The 24,990-nt window shown below is 42.9% G+C and overlaps 1 protein-coding gene across 3 annotated transcripts in view; it reads left to right on the forward strand.

Annotated features, from left to right (window-relative positions):
• Positions 1-24,990, forward strand: part of MCF2 (MCF.2 cell line derived transforming sequence) — a 92,709-nt gene that overhangs the window by 35,658 nt on the left and 32,061 nt on the right. For all 3 annotated transcript variants that reach the window (XM_030576207.1, XM_030576206.1, XM_030576208.1), the window contains 9 exons: positions 562-681; positions 4,170-4,286; positions 6,289-6,438; positions 12,077-12,201; positions 12,752-12,866; positions 13,867-13,986; positions 15,190-15,381; positions 19,703-19,894; positions 20,040-20,211. In XM_030576207.1, the coding sequence (XP_030432067.1) occupies positions 562-681; positions 4,170-4,286; positions 6,289-6,438; positions 12,077-12,201; positions 12,752-12,866; positions 13,867-13,986; positions 15,190-15,381; positions 19,703-19,894; positions 20,040-20,211 (1,303 nt within the window). The remainder of the gene's footprint in view (positions 1-561; positions 682-4,169; positions 4,287-6,288; positions 6,439-12,076; positions 12,202-12,751; positions 12,867-13,866; positions 13,987-15,189; positions 15,382-19,702; positions 19,895-20,039; positions 20,212-24,990) is intronic.

Below are 24,990 nucleotides of genomic sequence, written 5' to 3' on the forward strand. Positions count from 1 at the left end.
TATGGAGATAGTTTGGCACAATTGGATTTTGGAGAAATATCATACATCTTAATTAACTGGGTTCCTTCTGTCATTTACTTATCTGTGATTTCAAGTTAATTTTTCTTGGCTCCATTGAAACATTCAACGTTCTTTTCAGTGTATCATATACAATTCTCTACTGCTGTGTTTGAAATACGGAAATGAGGTTTAATATTTGTGCCACAAATTAAACATTGCCAATAATTACCAAGGAGAAGAAGGTTAATTTTGATACACTTATGAGGAATATATACAAGTAGGTTACATAATGACTCACTGATCTAAATTACTGCTACTTCACAACTATGACTCATTTCTTGGTAGAACACTTTATGGAATGTTTCAAATCCAGCATTTTCATCTGCCAAAGAACAACAGTTAAAGTAAGGAGGGGTGTGTGAATCATGGAGGAGCACAAAGAAATAGTAAGAATTGCTTAAAAAGTAGGCTTTGAATTTTGACCCACTTTTGCAATTGGGTCTTGTCTGAATTTTCACCAGTTGAATGCCCATGTTGACCATCTGCCATGTTTTCCTGCAGGCCTCCTTCCCGGGGAACCTGCAGTTAGTGATGGTTCTGCGTCCCACTGGGTTTTTCCAGCGCACATTCACCGACATTGGATTTCGCTTCAGTCAGGAGGATTTTCTACTCAAATTACCGGTATAAGTATATCAGCTGTGGATTATGCTCATGTCGTCCTGAATATTGATTTGGTTCCATGCTGCTATGTCAAGGCCGTGTCCTCATTTAATGCCTGGTAGTGAAAAGTAAATGGGGCTTTTCTTTTAATGATGCAGTGTTTCAAACAATTGTAGCTTTTCCAGAGCATTGGGGTTTCCTGCTGTATGGTACTATGAAAAGTGCACACGGATATGGTTTTTCTTTTGGAAGAGAATTTGGTCAGTGTTTGAAGGTGCTAGATTGACAGCCCTATCGTGTAAAGTTTGCTCTCTGCAGAAGTAGTATTGTCCTGGGCAGTCGCAGGACAGGCTGAACTATGTGAATGCCTCTCTGTGAGCTGGGGGAAGAAAAGGTAGCTCATTCTTTAATAACCGTTTAACATTTAGCATGTGTGAAGAGACTTCCAATGCAAGTAACACCGTTGATGCCAAATCCATCGTGTTAATCTCAGTGTAAAAATGCTGTTGATATCAGCTCCCTGTTTTTATTTATTTTCAAAATAGTTTATATTCTCAATGGGATACGTTTTAGAGAGGCTCAACAACCTCCTTCTACACTGACAGCCTGTTTCCCTAGCCTAGGAAGGCTTGACACCGTGCGCAGAGGCTGCTTCAGGTCCTATTCTCAGGGCCTCTGCTTTATTTCTTCCACATAAAACTAGTACAGCATATCAGTTGTTCCTTCCCCCTAACCCACGGTCTTCTGCTGGAAACAATCTATTTCCTACAGGTTTCCACTCTATGGAAAACCTGCCTGAGAGTCCTCCACAGACTCTGTGCTTTTCCCTCCAGGAGCCAACCTACTTCCTGTAGCTCCCTCTCTTGCTACAGGATCTCTCACAAGAGCCTTCTTGCTCCCTGTAGCCCTCTACCCCAACTGAGCCACTTGCTGACTTTGATCCCAAGCTGATCAGCCTCAGCAGGGAGGTAGTTGGTCCATCACTGGGGAGGCTGAGACCAGCTCTGCTCAAAGGGCCAGTCATCCTGCGTCACATCCTATCAGTGAAATCATGGAACAATTGGGGACCGGGATGTATGGTGGTTAAAAGAAGAAATGCATTAATAGAGCTTGAGTCTGGAAGGCTTTGATGTAACCCCTCCCCCAATAATACGTGAATTATTGCTCTGTTTTTTTGCTTAAAAATCAGATTTTTCAGTTCTTGCACAGAATGTACATTTCTCACTAAATTCTGTTTTCAACAACAAAACAAAACAAACAGCCCCTTCCACTCTCAAAAAATCCAAACACCCTCCTGCAAAACCCAAAACGATGCAGCATCTTTGAAAATGTAAAATTCACTCAGGAAAAAGATCAGTGTCTGCATCAGAACAGGTAAAAAATCCATAGTTTGCATATTTTGTGTGTGAAACTGGCCAAACACGGCTGTGCAATGCCCTGTCGGAATTTTAAGAATTTTTTTTTCCACGTGAAATTTAACCCTGTCCTCTCCCCACCAATCGTATCTTGCCAATTGGATCCGTGTGGGTGAATCCCTGCATTCGTGATCTGTGTGGTACTTCACTGGGGTGTTGCTTTGGTTTACCTGGATGGATCCTGTTGCAGAATCTCAGGGCCTTTGTAAGTATGCAGTTCCTCTTTTAGGCCCTGAACTTACGAAGACTCACGTGTGCTCTGCTGAACACTGTGTGATTACTTCCGCTGACTTCTATGAGGCTGCTCACTGTGCACAGAATGAAATCTGTGCAAGAGTTTTTGCATGATTTCTACCTTATTCTGTGTTTTTCAGCAGCACCTACAGGGTCCCGATTCAGACTGGGGCTTGTACATGCTACTGAAAGATAAATAACAAGAAGATTATCTGGAGTTCAGAGTTATCTTGTAACTGAATAGTCTAGGAAAAATCCTAATAGCCAAAAGTCTGTTCAGATAAATGAAATCTAATCAATTCTACTTGCCCAGCCAGCTTCTGATCTGCGCACAGGAAATCTGGGTGTGTTACTAATTTGACCATCCAACTGAGACTGAAAATGGAGAATATTCTTTCCCTTAAATGTCAATGAAAGGCAGAAGAAATGGCCTGCTTGCCATCCAGCCTTCTGCTTTGCAAAATCCTTCCTCTGCCTTCACCTGCTCAGCACTGAACTTTGGGTGGCTGACAGCTGGCTAGTTATGTCTGCCTCAGAAAAAGTTGGGTCAACTCATTTTAAGTGATCAAAAGTGAATATCTATATATTATAAAAGAAGTGTACGTGTTGTATAGCCTGTAATTGATCAATACAAATTTGACCTCAGGTACATGTAAAATGAAGGTGTGTCATTGTCATAAACAAATAGTTAAGGGTTAATGCCTCTTTTGCCTGTAAAGGGTTAAGAAGCTCAGTAAACCTGGCTGACACTTGACCAGAGGACCAATAAGGGAACAAGATACTTACAAATCTTGGTGGGGGGGAAGTCTTTTGTTTGTGCACTTTGTTTTGGGGGTTGTTCGCTCTTGGGACTAAGAGGGACCAGACATCAATCCAGGCTCTCCAAATCTTTCTGAACCAGTCTCTCATGTTTCAAACTTGTGCATAACAGCCAGGCAAGGCGTGTTAGTCTTATTTTTGTTTTCTCAACTTGTAAATGTTCCTTTTTGCTGAGAGGATTTTACCTGTTTGCTGTAACTTTGAACCTAAGGCTAGAGGGGGTTCCTCTGGGCTATATGAATCTGATTACCCTGTAAATTCTGATTTTACAGAGATGATTTTGGGCCTTTCTTTCTTTAATTAAAAGCCTATTTTTTTCTTAATACCTGATTGATTTTTCCTTGTTTTTAGATTCAAGGGGATTGGATCTGGACTCACCAGGGATTGGTGGGGGGAAAGGAGGGGCGATGGTTAATTTCTCCTTGTTTTAAGATCCAAGGGGTTTGGATCTGTGTTCACCGGGGAAGGGAAAAGTTTTGGGGGGACAGGGAGTGATCCAGACACTGAAATTCTGGATGGTGGCAGTGTTACCAGATCTAAGCTAGTAATTAAGCTTACAAGTGTCCATGCAGGTCCCCACATCTGTACCCTAAAGTTCAGAGTGGAGAAGGAACCTTGACAGTCATAAAGAAAAAATTGGTGCAAAAGCCAATTTTGTAACTACGGCAGGGTCTTGATTTTAAGAAAACCTGTCGTTCGGTAGATTGGTAATCTGAACCATTTTTTTCCTGACACAAAAATAAAGGAGCAGATAATGAAAGTACTGTCAGTAAAGAACAAGTCAACATCCCTTCACATTCTAATGCCTGGAAATCACTTTGCAGTGGTTTGAAAGATGAGAAGAAATTTGATGCAGTGTACAACACTGCAACTTATGTACCATACTTACTGTGCCTTTGAGATGTTCAATTTTATAAAACTCTTCTATCCCCAGATAGTTTGTATAATAGAGATTAGTACATGAACTATTGCAGGCGTGATATGCATGTTAATTGTGAAGAAGCTGCGATGAATCAATTAATGATGTTTCTTTGTTCCTAGGTGGTTATGCTGAGCTCAGTCAGTGATTTATTGATGTATATTGATGAGAAGCAGTTAACCTCAGAGTTCGGGGGCACCTTGGAGTACCGTCATAGCGAATGGGTTATCTTCAGAACTGTGCGTAGCACTGCTTATGTGGTGGTACTCTGCATAAAGTCTAGCTCAAGCAGGGCTCAATTCTACAAAGTGCTGAGAGCTGCCGCCCCCACTAAACCCTGCCTGGGAGGTGATGAACACCCTCAATTCCCTAGTTAGCACCCTGCAAGATCAAGGCCTTTGTGTAGCTCAAGTTATTGGCAGTATTTAAAGGGATCTGAAAGAAGGGGGACTGTCTATCATTGCCCTCTCATCGACCTGTCCTCTTGACCCAACCCTCCATCCATTTCCATCCCCCATTCAGCCCCCACCTCACCTCTGTTCTTCCTGCAGCTCAGGCGTTGTTCATCCCCTTCTCCCAGGCCAGCAGGCTCCTCTCTGCCCTTCCCAGTGTGGGAGAGGAGCAGAGGAGCCGTCCTGTTGCTCAGAGGAGGGGAGAGGAGGGAGCCAGACCTGCCTTGAACTGCTGGGTTTTTTCTGCTCCCCTCCAATGTGAATGGCGTCAGCTTCTGAGGGGCGGGGGGTCAGAGTTCCTCAGTGGCTCTGATTGGCTGCTCTTGCCTCGGTGGTATTCAAGTGAGGAAAGTAGCCAATCAGAGAGGTTTGCTCCCACCACCCATCTGACTATACAACAAACATGCACCCCTTAGTGACCCAGCTGGCTTCTTAAGTTATATCATGTCCCAGGTACATGACCTGGTGCACTTTAAGCATTGCGTATTGACTAGGCTTTTCAAAGGAGTTCCAGGGAGTGAGGCACTGAATTCCTATAGGAGATGGGCAATAAACTTCCTTAGGCCCCTCATTGCTTTAAGACCATTTTAAAATTCATCTCCTTTTGTCCCATTGGTTTAAAATGATGACAAATATTGTGTGTTTTTCTTTGCATGTGGATTAATGTAACTGAATAGCGGTGATTGTTCCTTGCACATGCTACTCTTTCATATTGCCAGGTTTCTATGACTCTGGCCTCCCAGCTTTCTCTGAGCTATATTCTGCCATCAATTTCTATGCAGCACCCTTTGATTTCAATGGACTTCACTTTCTGCTCACAGAGCAATAGTAGGCTATCCTGCTAATTATTATCCAGACAGCTCAAAACACTAATGAAAATTTCATCGAATTATTGCTGAAGGCTATAATCCTGGAATGAGCACCACAAGGCAGACCTCTGTATCTGCATGGAGCTCATTGCCAGATCGGGACCACAAGCATCTCTTTCAAGTTCTGAACCTGGTGTTAAGAATTACCGAGAGCACGTTATAAACACCTTTTTGCTTAGCCATGTAATATACTGAATGTAATTTAAAAAGCGAGGCTGAGAAAAGGTTGAAAACGGGGAGAAAAATGAAAACACATTGAACATTTCTGCTTGTTGTGACATTCACAAGGGCAATTCAGCTTAGATTCATTGGATGGCTTAAAGTAGCAGTTCTCAGACTGGGGATTGGGATCACAATGTGGATCGTGACCCCATTTTAATGGGGTCACCATGGCTGGCTTAGACTTGCTGGGGCTCAGGGACCAAGCCAAAGCCCAAGGGATTCAGCCCTGGGCATGAGGCTCAGGTTACGGGCCTCTTGGCTGGGACTGAACCATTGGGCTTTGGGTTTGACCCCTTCCCCATCAAGGTGGTGGGACTCGGGCAGGCTCAGGCTTCGGTCCCCCGTCCTGGGGTCATGTAGTAATTTTTGTTGTCAGACGGGTCAGAGTGCAATGAAGCTTGAGAAACCCTGGCTTAAATCTTACTCTCGTACAAGGATTAAAATACATTAACTTCCCAGCTACTTTGAAGCACATGGCAAAACTCCCACTGACTCTAATACGAGCAAGGTTTGAGCTGGGGTTTTCAAATGAGCTTTAAGGAGTTAACTGCTCAACTCCCCTTGAATTTCAATGGTTTGGGTGTGCCTAACTCCCTTAGGCTCATCTGAAAATCTCCGCTTTGGCCCTTAGTGCATTTTTTGATGAGCTCTTAGAATATCCTGACTACTGAGCTGATGAAATAATTGTCTTCCACCAGGCTATTGAGAGTTTTGCACTAACAGTGAAAGAAATTGCACAGATGTTACAATCTTTCGGCACAGAGCTGGCAGAAACAGAGCTACCAGATGACGTGTATTCAATTGAGCGCATCCTGGCTTTGCGCACAGAAAAGTATTGTCAGCTCAAGGTATGCTACTCAGAAACTCAACTCTATGTCCTACTGCAAGGTAGGACTTCTGTGGTTTGATTGACTGTTTGTTCTCTCTCTCTCTCCTTCTCTCTTCCCCCATATGCATGTTTCTATTATGACAGTTTAAAATAAAACATACCTATTTCTGTATGTTACATCTATATTTGCCTTTCACCCATTCAAACAATTGTCATGCCAAGATCCAGGAAACTGTCTCTGCTGCTAGCCATGTAGCTGTCAGAGCTCAAGAAACAAAGCAATTCTTGCCCATTCTTGAATGTGCATCATGTTCTTCTCCTACAACCTATCTTCCAGGGAAGAACTATAAAAGGCTTTGTCATCTCCAAGTGCAATGCTTCCCTCATGGATCTGCTTGTTAGGACCCACATCTGGCATATGCAGAGTGAACAGAATGCCAATCTCCCACGAACATCATTGGGAGTTCTGCACATATAAAGAGAGCAGAAAAGTGTGGTAGATTTGAAGGATAATTTTGCCCCAAAGCTCCATACGTCTTATGAATGTGGTTACATATTCACAGATACTGTGGGGCAAATTCTCTCCACCCAGCCTCTGATATGTAACCTGCTCCCAGCTATACATTATTGAATGCCACTAGCTCTTCCCTCCACTACCGCAAGGGAACATTCTTTAAACTTCTTCCATTCTTCCTCCCCAGACTTAGTTGTCATTGGCAAAGCATGAAAGCCTTCCTTTACTTTTTGGCAGAACTCTTCTTTTCTTGTTTCTTTAATATTTAAAGATATATTTTACTTATTTGAAATTATGATTAAAATATTAGATACTTAAACAAGGATTTTTGGTACAGCAGCTGCCAACCAAGCTGTTGTTTTTTGATACTGCTGCATATGTGAGAGACCAGACTGGGTATAGTTCTGAAATCCTTCAGTTCAGAGATTCGGAGGCCAGAAGGGACCACTGTGATCATCTTGCCTGACCTCCTGTATAACACAGGCCAGAGAACGTGCTCAGAAGAATTCACTGAACAGATCTTTTAGAACAATATCCAATCTTTTAGAACAATATCCAATCCAATCAATATAAAACTTGTTGTTGATGGAGAATCCACCATGACTCATGGCAAGTTGTTCCAATGGCTATTTACTCTCACCATTAAAATTTGTGCTTTAAGAGTAATTGGCCAAGGTGCTCCTGTGGATTGGAACCCACAACCTGGAGCACTGGAGGTAGAAGCCTCAGACCAATGCTGACAACCTTCCTGCTAGATTGCTCATGCATTCAGTGGGGCTCCTAATACACAGTGTAGGATTAGGTCCTGTATTTGCACTAGAGTATAATGGGTTAATCCAATAAAGTTTGTATATTTTTTTATATATAACATGTTATTTCATTCATATGGCATTGTCTTTATAGAAAGATCCCAATTAGAAATACAAACAATAGAACCAAAATGCGCTCTGTGTGTGTATACATAGGTGCATATAAATATGTACAGCATAGGAAAATATTGCGGTATTTTTAAAAACTGTGCCAGCTATGCATTGTCATTCATGTTTGATTTAACCTTTGTGCTTAGGAACAAATCCTTAGACAATGAAGAAAGTGTCAGTTACAAATGTGCTAGTAAATATAGACATGTCAATGATGCCTATCTTTTTTTGTGGTGAAATCAAAAATACCCTGAGTTTTCATTTGCCTTTAAAATGTTGAGCTGTTCCTTTAGATTAATCATTCAGTAGAAATCATCTGTTGTTTGTTTAAATGTCTCATTCATTAGTTTTAAAGGCTGTTGAGTTTTTGAACAAAATGTAGCCTAGTTGTGTGTGTGTTTTCAAGAACGTGAAAGATGAAGCTAGATAAGAAAGTGTGCACAGATTGCAGTAATAATGATACAAGATTCTTGTATTGCTGTCATGGCAACTGAAAGATTGGGGCAGGAGATTTCTGAATACATAAGAACTGTCACATACATTTGCGCATTTGTGTAGCTGTGATACTGAACAGAAGCCAGTTATAAAGATAATGAGAAAAAGACAGAAGCTAATTAAGCAGACTAAGAAATTAACCCCTTTGATATACTGAAGGGAGAAAAATCATATTTAACACCTGTTCAGGTGCTTTTGATGCTACATCTTCCCGTGTGATGGAATTGTCTGAAACAAAAGGAGACTTTAGGTCTCTGGAGAGCTAAACATGAGAGAGTAAAGTAGCAGCCGTCTCTTACCTAAAGCATACTGCGTAATTCCGCTTCCCTTCTGTGTTTCCTGGATTACTGACGTATCAAACATGGTCAGAACTTTTGTCCTAGGTGACATCAATCAAGTGCTAATTGATACTAACACATTCCAACAGTTTGCACTTTTGTGTTCTGATTGGCTGTTTGGTCCAACCCTCCACCTGCCCCTCCTTCATGGTCTCTTCAGCTCAATATCACTTCACACCTGCTGCTCTTACCCTCTTGTGCCTTGGCCTGGCCCCCTCACCCTCCTTCCCTTCCCTTTTCTTTCCATTTAGCTGATTCCCTCCTAAGTAACCCTTCCCCTCCCCCTCTAGCCCCCCTGGAAAAAAAAGGGGAACTACCATGACGTTTGCCACTCTCACACTGTTCACCCTGCTTGTGTGTTCTACCACTTCCCCTGCCGCTGATGCCTACTCTGTTTAGATTTTAAGCTCCTTGGGGCAGGGACCGTCCGGCACATTGTGTCTGTACAGTGCCTCGCACAGTGGGGTTCTGGTCCCCTAGGCACTATAATAATATAAATAGGAAGTGTGGAAGAAAGCATGGGATACATAATCAAATCTGTTATTTTCTTTTAACATAGTAAGACCAGTGAAATGCACAGAATCAAATTATGGATCAACCCCCACCCCCCGTAAATAAACCAGTCCCTTGAGACACTTTAACTTGCTGGCTATGTATACACAGCAAAGAATCCTGTGGCACCTTATAGACTAACAGACGTTTTGGAGCATGAGCTTTCGTGGGTGAATACCCACTTCCTCAGATGCATATCTGATGACGAAGTGGGTATTCACCCACGAAAGCTCATGCTCCAAAACGTCTGTTAGTCTGTAAGGTGCCACAGGATTCTTTGCTGCTTTTACAGATCCAGACTAACACGGCTACCCCTCTGATACTTGACACTATGTATATGGTAATCCGACCAGGCATACTTCTAAATGAAGGGTGAGACTAGCTGCTTCTTAATTTCCTCTGTCCCTCCCATGATGCTCCTGCTGCTCCTTCCTATAGAAAGAAGAAATATCCAGGAGCACCACACACAACTATGTGCTGGGTGTGGTGTGAAGCAGCACTTTTTCTCATACCTCAGGCCTTCCCACTAATCAGCAAACACAGCCGCACGGGTTGGCCTGACAGTACCAGATGGGACTGTGCGTTTCCACGGCAAGGAGGCAAGACAAGGACCAGTCACAGCCATGAAAGGCACTTTCTTGGACAAGACTTGGCCTTCAGAGGGAGGTCTCATGTTGCAATATTCCCAACCAAATGCCTTTGGTGGAATAATTGGGTTATAGCCATAGCTAGAAGGACAGAAGGTAAATGGGCCTGGTGCATAACTCTACTGTGACAGAACCTTGTGTGCCTGTAGTTACTGGGCCTAGTGATTTAAAACTTTACCCTGGAACCTTTTTGAGGCAGGCATTATCTTGCCTTTTGTGTACGTACAGCCCCTGGAGCAATGAAGCCCCAGTGTCAGGGTGGGAGTATGTCTATGCTACGAGTGCTGCAGCAACATGTCGACCGAGCTGTGTCGATGGTGAGGGGTTAGAGTGACCTAACTACCCCACACAGGGCATGAAGGTTTTCACGGCATCGAGCAGTGTCACTGTCGTCAACCTAAGTTCTAGGTGCGGACTGGGTCGGAGGTGCCACTCTCATAGACATGGGTATCATTTTAAGAGGAAAGGGAGGGAGGAATCTCCTCCCGACCTCTAACTTGGCTGGAAAACCCTGTTCTTTCTTCCCTCTCCCTGCCACTCCCAATTTCAGCCCCTCCGTGGAGGGGAGGGCAGAGAGGGATGCAGCAGGATGGTGGGGAGAAGGTAGCTGTCTGAGTTCATTGCTTAGTGCAGCTTGGCACTCTTTCCTTGCCTCTGCCACTAGGGGTTGCTCTCTTGGGGAGACCAGAAGCTGATTTCTGGAGCTGCAGCCCCCATCCTGCCTGCCCCGCAACAGGCTCTGTATGCAGAGCAGAAGGGTTGGCAGGCTGACAAGCCCTGGCCCTTGTCCACCTTCATTTCTTTGGAGCTGAGGGGAAGGAGGAATCAGCCAGGGGGCAGCCTTCAGAGGGCATAAGATGGAAGAAGGGGTCCCTGGGGCGGGGAATTGTGGGGAGTGACCAACTGAAGGGAGCGGTGTGGTGATGGACCTAGACTTGAGTGGCTCAGTCTTGGCTGTGGGGAGATGCAGGCTCAGGGATGGGTCTTGGGAGAGGGGAAGATGAGGGTTTTTGCGGGGAGGAAAGGGTATTGGTGGTGGGGGGAAGGGATTTGTGGGATCTGGTAGGAGAGAGAGTGAAGCTAGTATCTGGGGAAACGCCAGTGAGTGAATAATTGAGTACTGAGACTCGTATTGGTAGCAGGGCATAGGAAGAAGGAGGCATTTGCACTGCAGGGGGATGAGGAGGGTTTGTAGCAGTAGGAAGGTCTATGTCCCCTGCAACTTTGCTGGGCGCATTACTCCACTGATCAGAGAAGTAATATGGAGTAATATTGATAAATAGGAGAAACCCACTGCAATGCATGCTCATGCCACATGTAAAGAAGTTGCTCGCAGAGCATGCTGGGTGAGAGCCCTTTAGCTCTGGGATGTTCTGCTCTCCACTTGGTCTGCTGGAGCCCACCGTTGTTAACCTTGCTATGGCGAGAGTCCCTTCTATTTCAGACTAGTGTGTCCACATGGGCAGTTATACCAACATAGTTATAGCTGTTTAATTATCCCTCTAGAGTTCTGCCAGACAGTTTCCCCATGTTGATTAGCCCATCTTCTGCTTTCTCTTTTGCTTCCTGAGATGCGTCTTTCCACCCAGTTCAACACCCACAGCAGTTTTTCTATTCTCTTAGCATCACCAACCCTGCTCCAAACTTGCTTGCCATGTGAAAATAAACAAAAAAAACCACTCTCTCTGGGGCTGAACCAGATGTAGAGTGAAATTTTTCTACTGAAACTCAACTGACAATTTTTTAGTTTGAATCCACTTCCAATGAGTTTATAATGAAAACGCAGGCAAACCTTTGATTGTAGAGACTCTGGTGCACGCGGTCATACAATCGCAGTCTGAGGTTTAGTGCACAGCCAGCACATAGTGTGTGGATGTTTGTTCTTCCTGTGATGTTGACCTTGACTGAAAAAATGCAACGTACTAACTGGAGCAATATCAATTCAGTACACCAGCTGTTTATATCTAGTCTGTCTAATATCTCACTCTCTATAATCTTTATTAACCACTGGGTAATAACACTTTTATCGTGCTTTCCCATCCAACGCTGTTAAAGCATTACTCCCATGCAAGGTATGTGTAGTAGGTGCTAACATCCCCATTTTACAGACGGGGACACGGAGACCCAGAGAAATGAACTGCCTGACAATGTCTGAGAATAAACTAACCAGTAGTGTCCTACATTTATGCAGGGAGATATTACAGTAGTAACAAAAGAAGGAAACGTGCTGTTAAGCAGTTTAGAAGAACCTGATGCCAACGAACGTAATCAGAAACAACACCACGACAGACCTGGAGACTGGGAAGCTGTGAATCGGTGAGTGCAACGTGCTACTTGTTTTATTTGGAATGGGAACTCTCAAGATAGTCAGACTAAAATAAGACTTTAAATGTATTAAGCCATGTACTTTCCATGGCAGCCGTGATCAATACAGGGAAAGATACAATGATACCGTCATGGGTTCTGTTCCTATCTGTACCACTGACTTGCTTTTGCAAGTGATTTAACCTTGCTGTGATTCTGTTTCCCCATCGTAAAATGGGAAGAAGGGGCTTAGTATCCTCCGTGGCAAGTCCCTTAGGCAACATTAATTAGAAAGATAAAATAGAAGCAGTTTTATATCTACCTTGCATGGATATTGTCAACCTTAATGATGCTTGTAAGGTTCTTTTGAGATCTGCATGCAGTCATTTAGATACACATCTAATGAGTTATCATCAGAGTTGGGCTCTGAACTGAAAGCCCAGATTCAAAATGGTACAAAGTAGAGTGGACTCTGGGTCAGAACTTTGCCGTGTGGTCCCATCTCCCATAGTCCTGTGTGGGTCAACTCTTTTTTGTCTCGTCCTTTTTCATTCTTGTTCAGGTTACTTGCTCAGTTGCATGAGATGGAAACTGCTTTTGATGGCTTCTGGGAAAAACATCAACTAAAAATGGAGCAGTATTTACAACTGTGGAAGTTTGAGCAAAGTTTTCAAGAGGTATGGGAAGACTGATCCTTCCCCCCACACAAATGGGAATCCTGAAAAGAGATTTCAGGCACTATACTATTGTCCTATCAGGCACAGCCATGGTTGCTGCCTCCATTCAGAATAAATGGAAAGAAGCCATTGTAATCAGGTGGCTGGAACAGTGACAGTAGCACCAAAACAATGACAGTAGCACCCAAAACAACAGGCACGTGGCAATGCTGAGTAGAAGCTGAATCCTGTAACCCAAGGGTTTTAAAATGCAGGGGATTGGTAGAACATTTTTGTGTGCATGCTTGCAAGCACCAGAGGGGGAGAGAGAGAGAGAGAGACAAGACAAGCTGAAGTAAGACAGACTGGGAGAGAGCCTGGACAAGCCCAGAACCCAGAAGAAGCCAGAAAGGGGGCTTCTGGGTCCTGTGCTGGCTAAAGAAAACTGGAGCTGTAAGCAAAGAAAATATCTCCTTTCGGTTTTAGTTCCTCCTGCATTCAGAGAAATAGGGTTTTGTACATCCCTTGTAAATAAACAAGACGGCATCACAGAAAATACCAGACTGGTCAATTCTGTCTCCAAACTGGAACACTCTTGGGGCTCTAAACTTTGCCACTTGAAGCAAAAAGGGATGATAGTGTATAATACCTAGGCCACACTCCTGAGTGACCTGTGTAGCTAGTGCTACGTTGGCGGGAGAGTTTCTCCCACTGACATAGCTACCGCCTCTCGGGGAGGTGCGTTAATTATGCCAATGGGAGAAGCTCCCCCATCGGTGCTAGAGCATCTTCCCTTGGTGCAGCTGTGCCGATTCAGCATCTTAGGTGTAGACCTGCCATTAGATAGACTTAACTTATGATTTCCAGGCTTTGGGATGTGTTTTTTTTAAACTCTAATGTTCTTGCAGTTTGAGATGTCTTACTTAGCAACCTTAACTATAACGGGATGAGCTTTCAGTTTGAGACTAATTTTTTGCTTATAACTTGTATCCTTTTGCAATTGTCATATTCTTATTTTCAGCTCCAGAGTGCCATTGCATTTTTAATGGGCCAACAAGCAAAACTGCCTGATACTGGAGATAGTGTGGCTGAAGTGAAACAAAGGCTCAAAGACTTGGGTAATTTAGATGGAATGGCTCAGGTGAGATAATCTTTCAAACGCTGTGTGTACCAATGAAATACTATAGGCGCTTTCTGAGAGCGCCAGAACTACCTCTCTGAAATGGCCCAACTTTCTTGTAACTCATCAGTAGGTGGCTACAAGCAGGTGTTGATTTCACTAGTCTTTCACCTCTGCGGAACTTCATTCAGAGCACATTGAAAACCCTAGAGCAATGAATTTGGTTCCCCTAGACAAAAATCACTGAACCACCACAAAATCCAGCACAGAGAAGTCTGTCCATAGAGAAGACCAGGGGGCTGCAGATCTGGAAGAAGAGTTATTTATTTAATAAATGCCATTATTTGGTAACCCGTGTTCCACAGATGCTCACTTACCAGTGAAGAGGCAAGACAAGTCTCCGGCGTAAAGTGTTGGCCATCTAAGTGGGCAACGTATAGGTGAAGAGTAGGAAATGTGAAAAAAAGGAGAAGGATGGAGGGGTGGAGTTTTCTGGGAGTCTTGCCGACTGCATGCTTTTTGTATAGTGATATATAATGTGTGTGATAGGCATGCATGGCTACATACATATATGTAGGGTGGGATTTTCAAAGGCGTGTAAGAGAAGTGGGTGCCTAACTCTCGGTTAATACGACTGTGTGGAAAGGCCTTGGGCTTGTGGGCCGTTTGAAAGAAGGGATGTTCTTAAGCTGATGCTTGAAGGAATAAAATGAGTCGTAGTAGACAGGGAATGTTTGGGAAGGGGTCCCTGGGTAGAGCCCACATGGGAGACGGCAGAACAGTCGCATTGGCATAGCTGCCAAGCTTGACGAAGAATAAGATGGTTAATTCTTCTTCCCACATTATCGTCTGGAGAAAAAGCCAAAGCTGGCTGTTAACCGCTTTTGAGGGCAATATTTCTGGAAATGATGGAACCAATATCCTAGGCAGCTCCGGCCATGCACTCGTAGGCCAGCCAGGTTGTGGTGGTGATTGTTGCTTTTCCTTTCCAATGGTATCAACACATTAAAAGCGGCCCATCCCCAGTTGTGGATGCCCTGTTTTCAGAGGTGGATGCTGCATGCTGAACCTCTTTTACCCATTTCAACTGGTATGGATTTGGTAGGTGAAATCAGGTGAAATTGCTACGTACAAGTTATTACTGAGAAATGTTTCCATGTTTCATCTTGATGGCATGATCCAAACAAGTGTGTAATCCCCTCTGTTGCTTTGTCTTTATGAAAGGACTTGGTAGGGAAAGCCCAGGTGGTGATGTTACATGGGCACCAGCTAGCAGCAAATCATCATTATGCGCTCAGCTTAATCTGCCAGCAATGCAATGAGCTGCGGCACCATTCTGACGTCCTGTCGGAGGAGATCAAGAGGAAGCACGTACGACTCCGGATGACCTTAGATCTGCACACCCGCCTGGAGCAGGTAACAGTCAGAACTATGATGGACTGAGAAGTGGCTGTTTAACCTCTCTGTGTGGATCTCCTGCAGACTGGACATCCTGGCTGCAAGTATCCTGCTTGCAATGCACGTCTTGCAGTGATGATATTCTGCTTCTATAGCTCACACTGGGACAGTGTGCCTCATTGTTCTCGTCTAGTGGCTGTGTCACACAAGGTGTTAACACATCTGCTACCATGGTTAGCTCAGGCATATGATTTTAGGGTTGAAGGTCCCAGGTTCATGCCCTGTGGTACGCCCAAGCGGGTCTGGTTGTACTTGAGTCTCCTCTGTGGCAGCCCCCTCTAATCATTCCCCATGTGATCTCCACATGTGGTGCTTAGTGTTGTTTCTGATGGTCCATGTCGCGCTGTCTGGCGTGGCTCACGAGTGAGAATACCAACCTCAGGGCAGACTGTTAGGAAGCAAGGTACAAACCCCCAAGTGGTTGTGAGTTCATCAACCCAGTAACGGTGTAAATTCCTCAGGCACTGCCCGGCTTTAACACGGAGTCACAGACTGTTCCCTTATGCCTTCCAGTCTATCTTGTCTCCCAGGCAAGCTTGACTCTGTGATAAGCGGTCATTTTAGGCCTAAACCAGAAGATATTCTGGTTACCCGTAGTTCCAAAGGACAGTCACTCACACCAGAGCCAATGCTTGTAGCCAATCTTCTAGTAAAGTAGGGATATATTAATTGAAGGAAGGAAATGAGAATTATTTACAAGGTTAAAGCAGGTAAGCGTGCACACAAATGAGTTAACCGGGTTTCCACAGGAAAGAGCAACTGCTAAAATAAGCAGACTCTGTATATCCTTTAGGGCTAACCCAAGCTAAACAATTGGGGACGCCTTGCTTATGCACAGAAATCCTTTCTTCTCAGAGTTCAAGCAGCAAAGGAATTTTTATTCCCTTCCCCCAGCGTTCAAGGTGTGATGGGATGAGGCCTTGGGCACCTGTCCTCTTCAGAGATGTGGGGGAAGCAAACTATTAAGTCTTTATACTTTATATATGTAATATACGCCATCATATGCCAGCAATGCCTCTCTGCTATGTACATCGGCCAAACTGGACAGTCTCTACGGAAAAGGATAAATGGACACAAATCAGACATTAGGAATGGCAATATACAAAAACCTGTAGGAGAGCACTTCAACCTCCCTGGCCACACTATAGCAGACCTTAAGGTGGCCATCCTGCAGCAAAAAAAACTTCAGGACCAGACTTCAAAGAGAAACTGCTGAGCTTCAGTTCATCTGCAAATTTGACACCATCAGCTCAGGATTGAACAAAGACTGTGAATGGCTTGCCAACTACAGAACCAGTTTCTCCTCTCTTGGTTTTCACACCTCAACTGCTAGAACAGGGGCCTCATCCTCCCTGATTGAACTGACCTCATTATCTCTAGCTTGCTTGCTAGCATATATATACCTGCCCCTGGAAATTTCCACTACATGCATCTGAGGAAGTGGGTATTCACCCACGAAAGCTCATGCTCCAAAACGTCTGTTAGTTTATAAGGTGCCACAGGATTCTTTGCTGCTTTTACATATCCAGACTAACACGGCTACCCCTCTGATACTATTAAGTCTTTGTTTCACAATGGCCCACTGGATTGAGTAGTCCCTCCTGATGGGCAGGAGATAACACCTCTTGTGATAAACGTGGATTTCACACTGGGTAATGCTTCTCCCCTGACTCTTGGGGTTTACGGTCTTAGCAAACATTTTTATAGTTACAGAGCAAACATTTCAACATTACCTTATAACATGGGATACAGAGATTTTAAGTAGGATTAATACATGCAGCATCCTACACTCATGCCATAAATTCTGAACTTTCTTATAACACTAATATCTGTTTTAACTATACTAGACCACAGGTAAGCCAGACTGGTTTCCAGCTCTGCATTTTTCAGTGTTCAGTGAGTCCTGGGGCCTTGGCATGAGCTGGCACCTGGTTTGCCAGCATCACAGTCTATTTACCTATACAGCAAACTATGAACCTAGTTGTAGTCACAGGAGAGGAAACTGGTGATCTCATGTTTTTGTACATCCATCACCCAGAATCCAGAGAGCCAAAACAGTTATAGTGCTTCACAGGAATTGCTAGATTTCCACATCCACAAATACTTCAAAGTCCCACTTCTCCCTCTTCAAACCCCTGCTCAAACAGAATGTCCCTGAAGTATGCGTAAACACCAAGAAACCCGGGCCTTTCCCCCACCAAAATGGGGGAATTCACGTTAACTCCCACTAACTACCTTAAGCCTTTTTCCTCCTTAAGAAATTCCATACAATCCTACAATAGTCCGCAAATATTTGCATTTTCAAAGGCGGTAAACTTGATTCAATAAGGTTTAATGTCATTCCATAAGGTTTGTCCAGGATATTGTTATATTCGTCACAGCGGCCTTCCTTGATACTGTTTCTTTGTGATTGGCCAACAGTAGCTAGAGTCCCAGGGCTCAAACAGTCCTCCCAGACTCCAGTAACAAAAGGTGGGCGCACACCCTCAGTTAAATGGGCAGACACAGTCCTCAGCCTACAAATATCCCCTCACTCGTACCCAGATTGAAATGCAGCTAGCTGGGCCTCATCCGTGCCACCATCAATACCAAATTCTGGGTGGGGCACTTGACAGCATTGGCAGGATCAGATGAGAGAGAGCGAGAGAGATATAGAATTGGGTTTGTATTTATTTTCTGCATATTGAAAAAAATGTAACCTTTGCTTCCTCTCTAACCATTGCAATGGCTTCAAAGTCGTGTTGAAAAAGAAGGAGACAAGATACAATTCAGTGGAGCCACCACTTAAGTGCGCCTTGGGACAGCAGTTGCCCCCCTGAGAAATAAGAATGGTGCCAAAAGTCACCCCATTTATTCTTGCGAGGGTTCTGTGGCCATAACATTGAGTCAGTTCCAGTGGCCAGCACCAGAGAAGCAATGTTCTTGTGACATAGGTCTTGTTGGTACTCATGCTTGTATTAGTGATGCAACCTAACGTTAGCTTTCCTCTTTGAGGCTTTGACCCACTGCAATAGAGGGAACACCTGATGAAATACCCCAGCTCATTCGTGCGCGCGCTCTCTCTCTCTCTCTCTCTCTCTCTCTCTCTCAGTAATTTGAGGAGAAGCAGCATAATTGATTATAAAATAAGACGATGGTTTGGTGGGTAAATAAAACTTACGTTTGCTTGCATGCAAATGGACTCCTGTAGCTACAATGCTCGTTAATATCTTAATTAGCATTGACGTTTCAGAGATAATCATGGAAATTAGGCTAGAAGACACAACTGAAATGAACTTGAGTCAGTGAAGAAGCAAACTTGTGACCGTCCAATCCTGACTTAATATCTGCCATGTTTTTCATCAAGGGAACCTGTGTTTTCTCCACCCACTCCACTTCAGTGTAGCACTAATGTGACTGGGCACAGGATTATATAGGAATATAGGCATTGCCAGATCAGACCAGTAGCCCATCTAGTCCAGTATCTTCTCTGAGACAGCAGCCAGTACTAGATTCTTCAGAGAAAGGGACATGAAGTGGGCCACTGTGGAATAACTTGCCCAAAACAAAAGTTTCTAACTAATCCATCAATTAGAGGTTGGCTTCTGCTGTTGTTTTCTAAGTGCTTATTAAAGTAGTTCTGGACTATCTCATTGACTATATAGAAGTCTGATCCTTTAAAAACCCTATTCTGTTCTCGGTCATTGGAATATCACGTTGTTGCAATGAATTCCACAGTTTAATTATGGTAATTCAGTGGCATGCTTATAACTTTCAGATGTTATTTATACAATATTATAGGTATAAAACTGTAAACTACTGGTTAAGTACCAGGTTATAAAAATATGGACACAATTATGTCAGCTATTCATCACAACTCAAACTCTGTCGAGCCCAAGTAGTTAGTCACTAAACACATTAATGGCTGATCTTGTTCATTTTGCCACGTTTCCTTTCAGAGCAAGATAAATAATATGGGAGGAGTTGTGTACCAAATTCTACTTTTATGTCAGCAGCATACCAGTGATTTTGCACCAGTGTAGCTGAGAGCAGAATTTGGCTGGCAATGTTAGCCATTCTCCAGAAATTTAAGGCCCTACTTCCCTATTATCAGAATGCAAGAAAGTTGACTGAACTTCTCATAAAGCTAATTAGCTTTCTGGTTTTCTCCAAATTGAAAAGCAGAATTAAGTGAATGCTAAATTCATCGGTGATAAATATTTTTCATTTATATGTGGGTTAACTGGTGGTTTCAGCTCACTGATCTGTTTACTCCTCATTTGTGTTACACTTTTATCAGGCCCTCGAGTGCTGTGATGAAGGGGCTAATCTTCTAGCTAATCAGCCAGTGGGTAAATGCCAGTCTAAAGAAGGTGCTCAGAAAGCTCTTCAGGATATAGACAAATTTCTTGACAGTTCTTTGCCATACTTAAGCTATGATCCCCAAGTCCTGTGCTGTGACTTTGAATCTGTTTTAACACCTGAAATAAAGGTAAGATACCAAACTGTCCTCTTTTAAAAAAAAAAATAATACAATTACAACACAGTTGCGATATCACCAGCCTTTGTATTATCTCTGTTATAGTGATAGATAATAATAGTAATTTGCTTACTGTTGTCTTATTCGCTCTCCACAGGGCCAGATACAGGCAGTCTGGATCAAGCTTGAAAACGTTCGAAGTATGTTTGAGAATCAGCAGACTTGCTTCAAAAAGCTTGTGGATAAACAAGTGCGGCCTATTCAGTTAGTAGCCCCTCGACCAGAAAACCCACCAAGATCGAAATCTCCTTTATTCTCTCCCAAACACGGTAAAGGTTTCTGTCATCTTAAAACGTTCAGCTTTGTTAATTTTGCTCTGAGCTGTGAAAGGCTAAGTCTAAGTGTAGTTTTGAGAAGTAAACTAGAATTTATGGGCTGATGTAAAATTACTATATTGGTGTTAAATGGTTAGGAGATTACCACCTCTCAAGTTTTGGGCTTGAGTCTCCGATTAATGGATAAGTAACGTATTATTTAGAAGTCTCCCATGTGGTGCATAGATGGGACAAAGATCCCTGTCATATTTAAGTTTACATTGGCCTCTGCTACTGTATGGAATGTTTTAGCTTCAGAAGCACAAGATAGTTATAAATAGAGCTGTGAGTTATTGAAAATTCTTGAGCTCTTTGAAGTTTTGGGGCCTTCAAGTTTCTTACAGTTTTTATTTCGGTTGTGGAAAAGGTAGCATGAGAATGAGTGCAATATTTTCTCCATGGTCTGTGTAGACAAGCTGTTAAGGTATTATCTCCACTTTGAACTTTAGCTTCCAGAAAGTGGGGACCTGCATGTACCCTTCTAAGCTTAATTTCTAGCTTAGATCTGATAATGCTGCCACCAACCAAAAATATAGTGTTTTGGTACACTTTTTCTGTCCCCCAAAAACCTTCCCTGGGGAACCCAAGACTCAAATCCCTCGGATCTTAAAACAGAGAGAAATAAACCTTTCCCCCTCCTTCCTCCTCCCAGACTTTCCCTGAGAGATACACTGATCCAAACTCCTTGGATCCTAAAACAGAGAAGAATTAACCTTTCCCCCCCCTTCACCCCCCAACCACTCCCTGGTGAGTTCAGACCCAATCTCCTTGAGTTTTACACAAGGAAAAAATCAATCAGATTCTTAAAAAGAAAGCTTTTAATTAACGGAAGAAAAAGTAAAAAACTATCTCTGTAAAACCAAGATGGAAAATGTTTACAGGGTCTTCAGCTTATATTGACTAGAGGTAATCCCTCCCCCCTAGCCTAAGATACAAGTACAGCAAACAGAGGAAAAAATATCCTTCCAGCAAAATACACATTTGCAAATAAAGAAAACAAACATAAAGACTAATCCGCCTTCTATCTAGTACTTACTATTTTGAACATGAGAGACTGTTTCAGAAAGACTGGAGAAAGATCTGGTTGCACGTCTGGCTCCTCTTAGATCCAAGGAAGAGCACACGAACAAAACAAACAGCACAAACAAAGACTTCCCTCCACCAAAATTTGAAAGTATTTTGTCCCCCGATTGGTCCTTTGGTCAGGTGTCAGCAAGGTTCACTGAGCTTGTTAACCCTTTACAGGTAAAAGAGACATTAACCCTTAACTATCTGTTTATGACACAAGCCGATGCAGTTTTTCTACATTCATTTTTTGAGGCTCAAGCTGGTTTGGCTGGGACTGGTTGCATGGTATTTACCCCGAAAGACGCAGCGCACATTTCCCCCGCACTATCCCACCAGACAGCCTGCCGTGCTAAATTCTAAGTGAAAGTAGGGTTACATGGGAAAAGGACAAGAACCTATTAAAACATATGAGCGTATTTATTTTCTATCTCAAGAAGTCCTCAGTTAGCAATCTCATCCCTATACGTAGAGCCGCAAATGACACAGATTTTGGCTGACATTTTGCAGGAGCCTAAGGAAATTAGTCACTCAGATCCCACTGAAATTGAAAGGGAGTTGGGCACTTAACTTCCTTATTAGACTCACTTAAAAACTCCTTTCTTAAGCCCTTATTATGAAATAATAAATGTTCCAAAAACTAAACTAAAAAGCCAATTCCTGGGAAATAAAGGTCCATGAATGTTCTACCCAGAACAGTATTTGGCCCAATGTTCATATAAATGATGAAATTAAACTTCTTTCTTTAATAAATATTTATATACCAGTATAAACAAGTTGTCCAAGGTAATGTTCAGTGGTTTGACTATGTAAGGAAATTAATTTATGATCTACATGAGGATCATTTTTCTTAGCATATGCACAACGTGCCTCAGGATTCATCACCAAATTTGGTCCACTGGTTGGATCATTAGCTTCCCCGGCCCAGGCCAGTTAGTGACGGGGAGTGCGGCGTGAACGCTGATGCATGAGAGATATTAGGTATGTTATGGCAGTGCCTTAGAGCTCTCATCTGAGATCAGAACCCTGTTGGGCTAGGCTGTGTACATGCACATGTTAAGAAATACTCCCCGCTCTGGAGAGTTTATACAGTAAATAAACAAGGTGGGCAAAGATGAGAGAGGAAACACGGTAAGAGAGAGGCGAAGTGACGTGCCCAAGGTCACACACACGTCAGCATTGAGAAAAGCCCCAAGTCTCCTGACCCCTATCCAGTCCCTGTTCAAGCATTTCCTCTGAAGCATTACTCATCACGGTATTGTCATGGCTTTTTAAAATCAAAACATTCTGGCTATTGTGTAATGTTTTGTCTTTGGCATTTCAGAAACAGAAAAGTGATAAAGAGAGAACTTTGCCTTAAAGATTAGGGCAAGTTGTGTGACCTGTTGCTATCTGTGATGTTTTAGGCTCATCCACACCAGTAAGGGGTTCGGTCACCGCCTGTCCGGTAACCTTGGGTACTTTAATGCTATTCTGCTATGATTCCCAGCCCTGACATCAGGAGCCAGCCCATAACCATAAAGCTCTCATCCTGGCTTCCACCAGCCTCCTTAGTCCTGGCAGGGTGACCCCAACGGTCCTTTCAGTTCCAAGTCTCCCCAAATCCATCATCCTGAGTTCCTAATGACCAGACACATAGACTTTTCCTCTCTGGTTGGTCACCCATGAAGGTGTGAAACCAGTCCGCTTGCTTTGGCACACAGACTCCACAGTTTTCACACCAGGGACTTGCTTGGGTAAAAATAAACAAGAAGTTTATTTAATAGAAAAAAAATCACAGGTTCGAAGATGAAGTAGCAAGGGAAGCAAACACATACAAGCTACACGGACCATAAACATAAAGATGCATCTTCAGGATGTACCCTTTCAAATGGGAGAAAAATCCCTTTTCTATTGACTTTGAACTGTTTTTCAGCAAACTCCCTAACTGTAGGGGGATCCAGGGTTCACAGACAGCTTCCCACTTCGATGTTGTCCGTCAGTTTCTGAATAAGTTTCACTTCCAACCCCTTCCCCTTTAAAAAGGATTTTCAGGGTTTTTTTCCCCTTCAGTCACTGTGTATGATAACACCCATTGTTTCATGTTTTTTTATATATATCTTCCTACTGTATTCTCCACTGCACGCATCCATACACACTATAACGAGAGTGATCAGTTGGGGTGAGCTATTACCAACAGGAGAGGAAAAAAGGTTTTTTGTAGTGGTAATCAAGATGCCCCATTTCTAGCAGTTAATAAGAAGGTGTGAGGAACCATATGGAGGAAAAATAAACATGGGGAAATAGTTTTACTTTGTGTATGACCCATCGGTTCCTCACACCTACTGTATTTTCCACTGCATGCATCCGATGAAGTGGGCTGTAGCCCACGAAAGTGCATGCTGAAATAAATGTTAGTCTCTAAGGTGCCACAAGTACTCCTGTTCTTTTTGCGGATACAGACTAACACGGCTGCTACTCTGAAACCAGTAATTTCTCTTTCATTTTAAAAAACTTGAGTGTAAATATGCAGGCTCGATTGTTGGAGAATGATTCCCCCCCCATAAACTCAGTAAAAGGGACCAAGTGTTTAAAATACTATTCTGGCACCTGCATTGCCCCATTTTTAAATTGCAACACAATATTACCATTGGAGAATATTTTTTCTTCCAGTGACTTGCGACAGAACATCTGTGTTCAGTCAGTGTCATTTGTTTTTAAATATCATCACTGATCTTCTACTTCAATGGGAGTCTCAACAGTGAGACAGGTCCTTTGATCAACCATACTTATGAATGGCTCTGTTCTTAACTTCTTTGTTGCTTCAAATGTGCATTCTCCACCTTCTCTCCAGCAGTCACCCTTTGCGGTTGAAGTCTTTTTCAATCTAACTGGTATATAAGGCATCACTGGAATAGGAATTTCTAATCATTTTATTTTGTAACAGCACATTTTGAAGATGAGAAGCCTTCTCTCCATATCTGTTTCCATTCCTCTGCATCAATTTTTCTCTCTACATCTTTTGCTCATTGTTTCACAAAAGGTGGTTCTTTTGTATAAATACTATTCAAAATTTTAAATAACCTAGTACTTTTTGTACTCTCGTCTGCAGCCATATGTTTTTCCCTATTGAAAAGAATCTTTCATTAATGTTGCTTTATTTTTGCCCGTGCTGACTTATTCTTTGATTTCTAACTAGTGTGAAGATTACAAGACTTAGGAATTTGTATTTTAATTTGTCTCAGAATTGCGTACACTCCTTCTTATAACAAGTCACACAACGCTCAAGTACCTGCTTTCCCCCAAACATCAAAATTTCCTCTTATTAATGAGAGACTTCATATGAAATGATGATTTTATTGGTCATTTTGAATTATTTGTGTTCAGGTAGCACCTGGGGACCCCAAGTGAGATTCAGGCCCCATTGTGACATGCACTGTATTCATGCATAGTAAGAGAGAGGCCTTGTACCAGTGAGATGGGGAGAGTTGGTTCTTGGTCACTATTAATTGCTCTGATATGGTGAGATAATATAAATGGAAGTAAACTAGCTTGGGTCCTGTCTCTCTTCCTCATCTGTTTCCATTTGAATATTCTTCTGATGACATAAGTAGCACACAGGCCCTCCATCCTTCCAAATGTGGTTCAGTTCCAGTTTTTTCTATTGCCATTTCGAGGAATCTCCATTCA

This window comes from Gopherus evgoodei, chromosome 9 (assembly GCF_007399415.2).
Source record: "Gopherus evgoodei ecotype Sinaloan lineage chromosome 9, rGopEvg1_v1.p, whole genome shotgun sequence".
NCBI lineage: Eukaryota > Metazoa > Chordata > Testudines > Testudinidae > Gopherus > Gopherus evgoodei.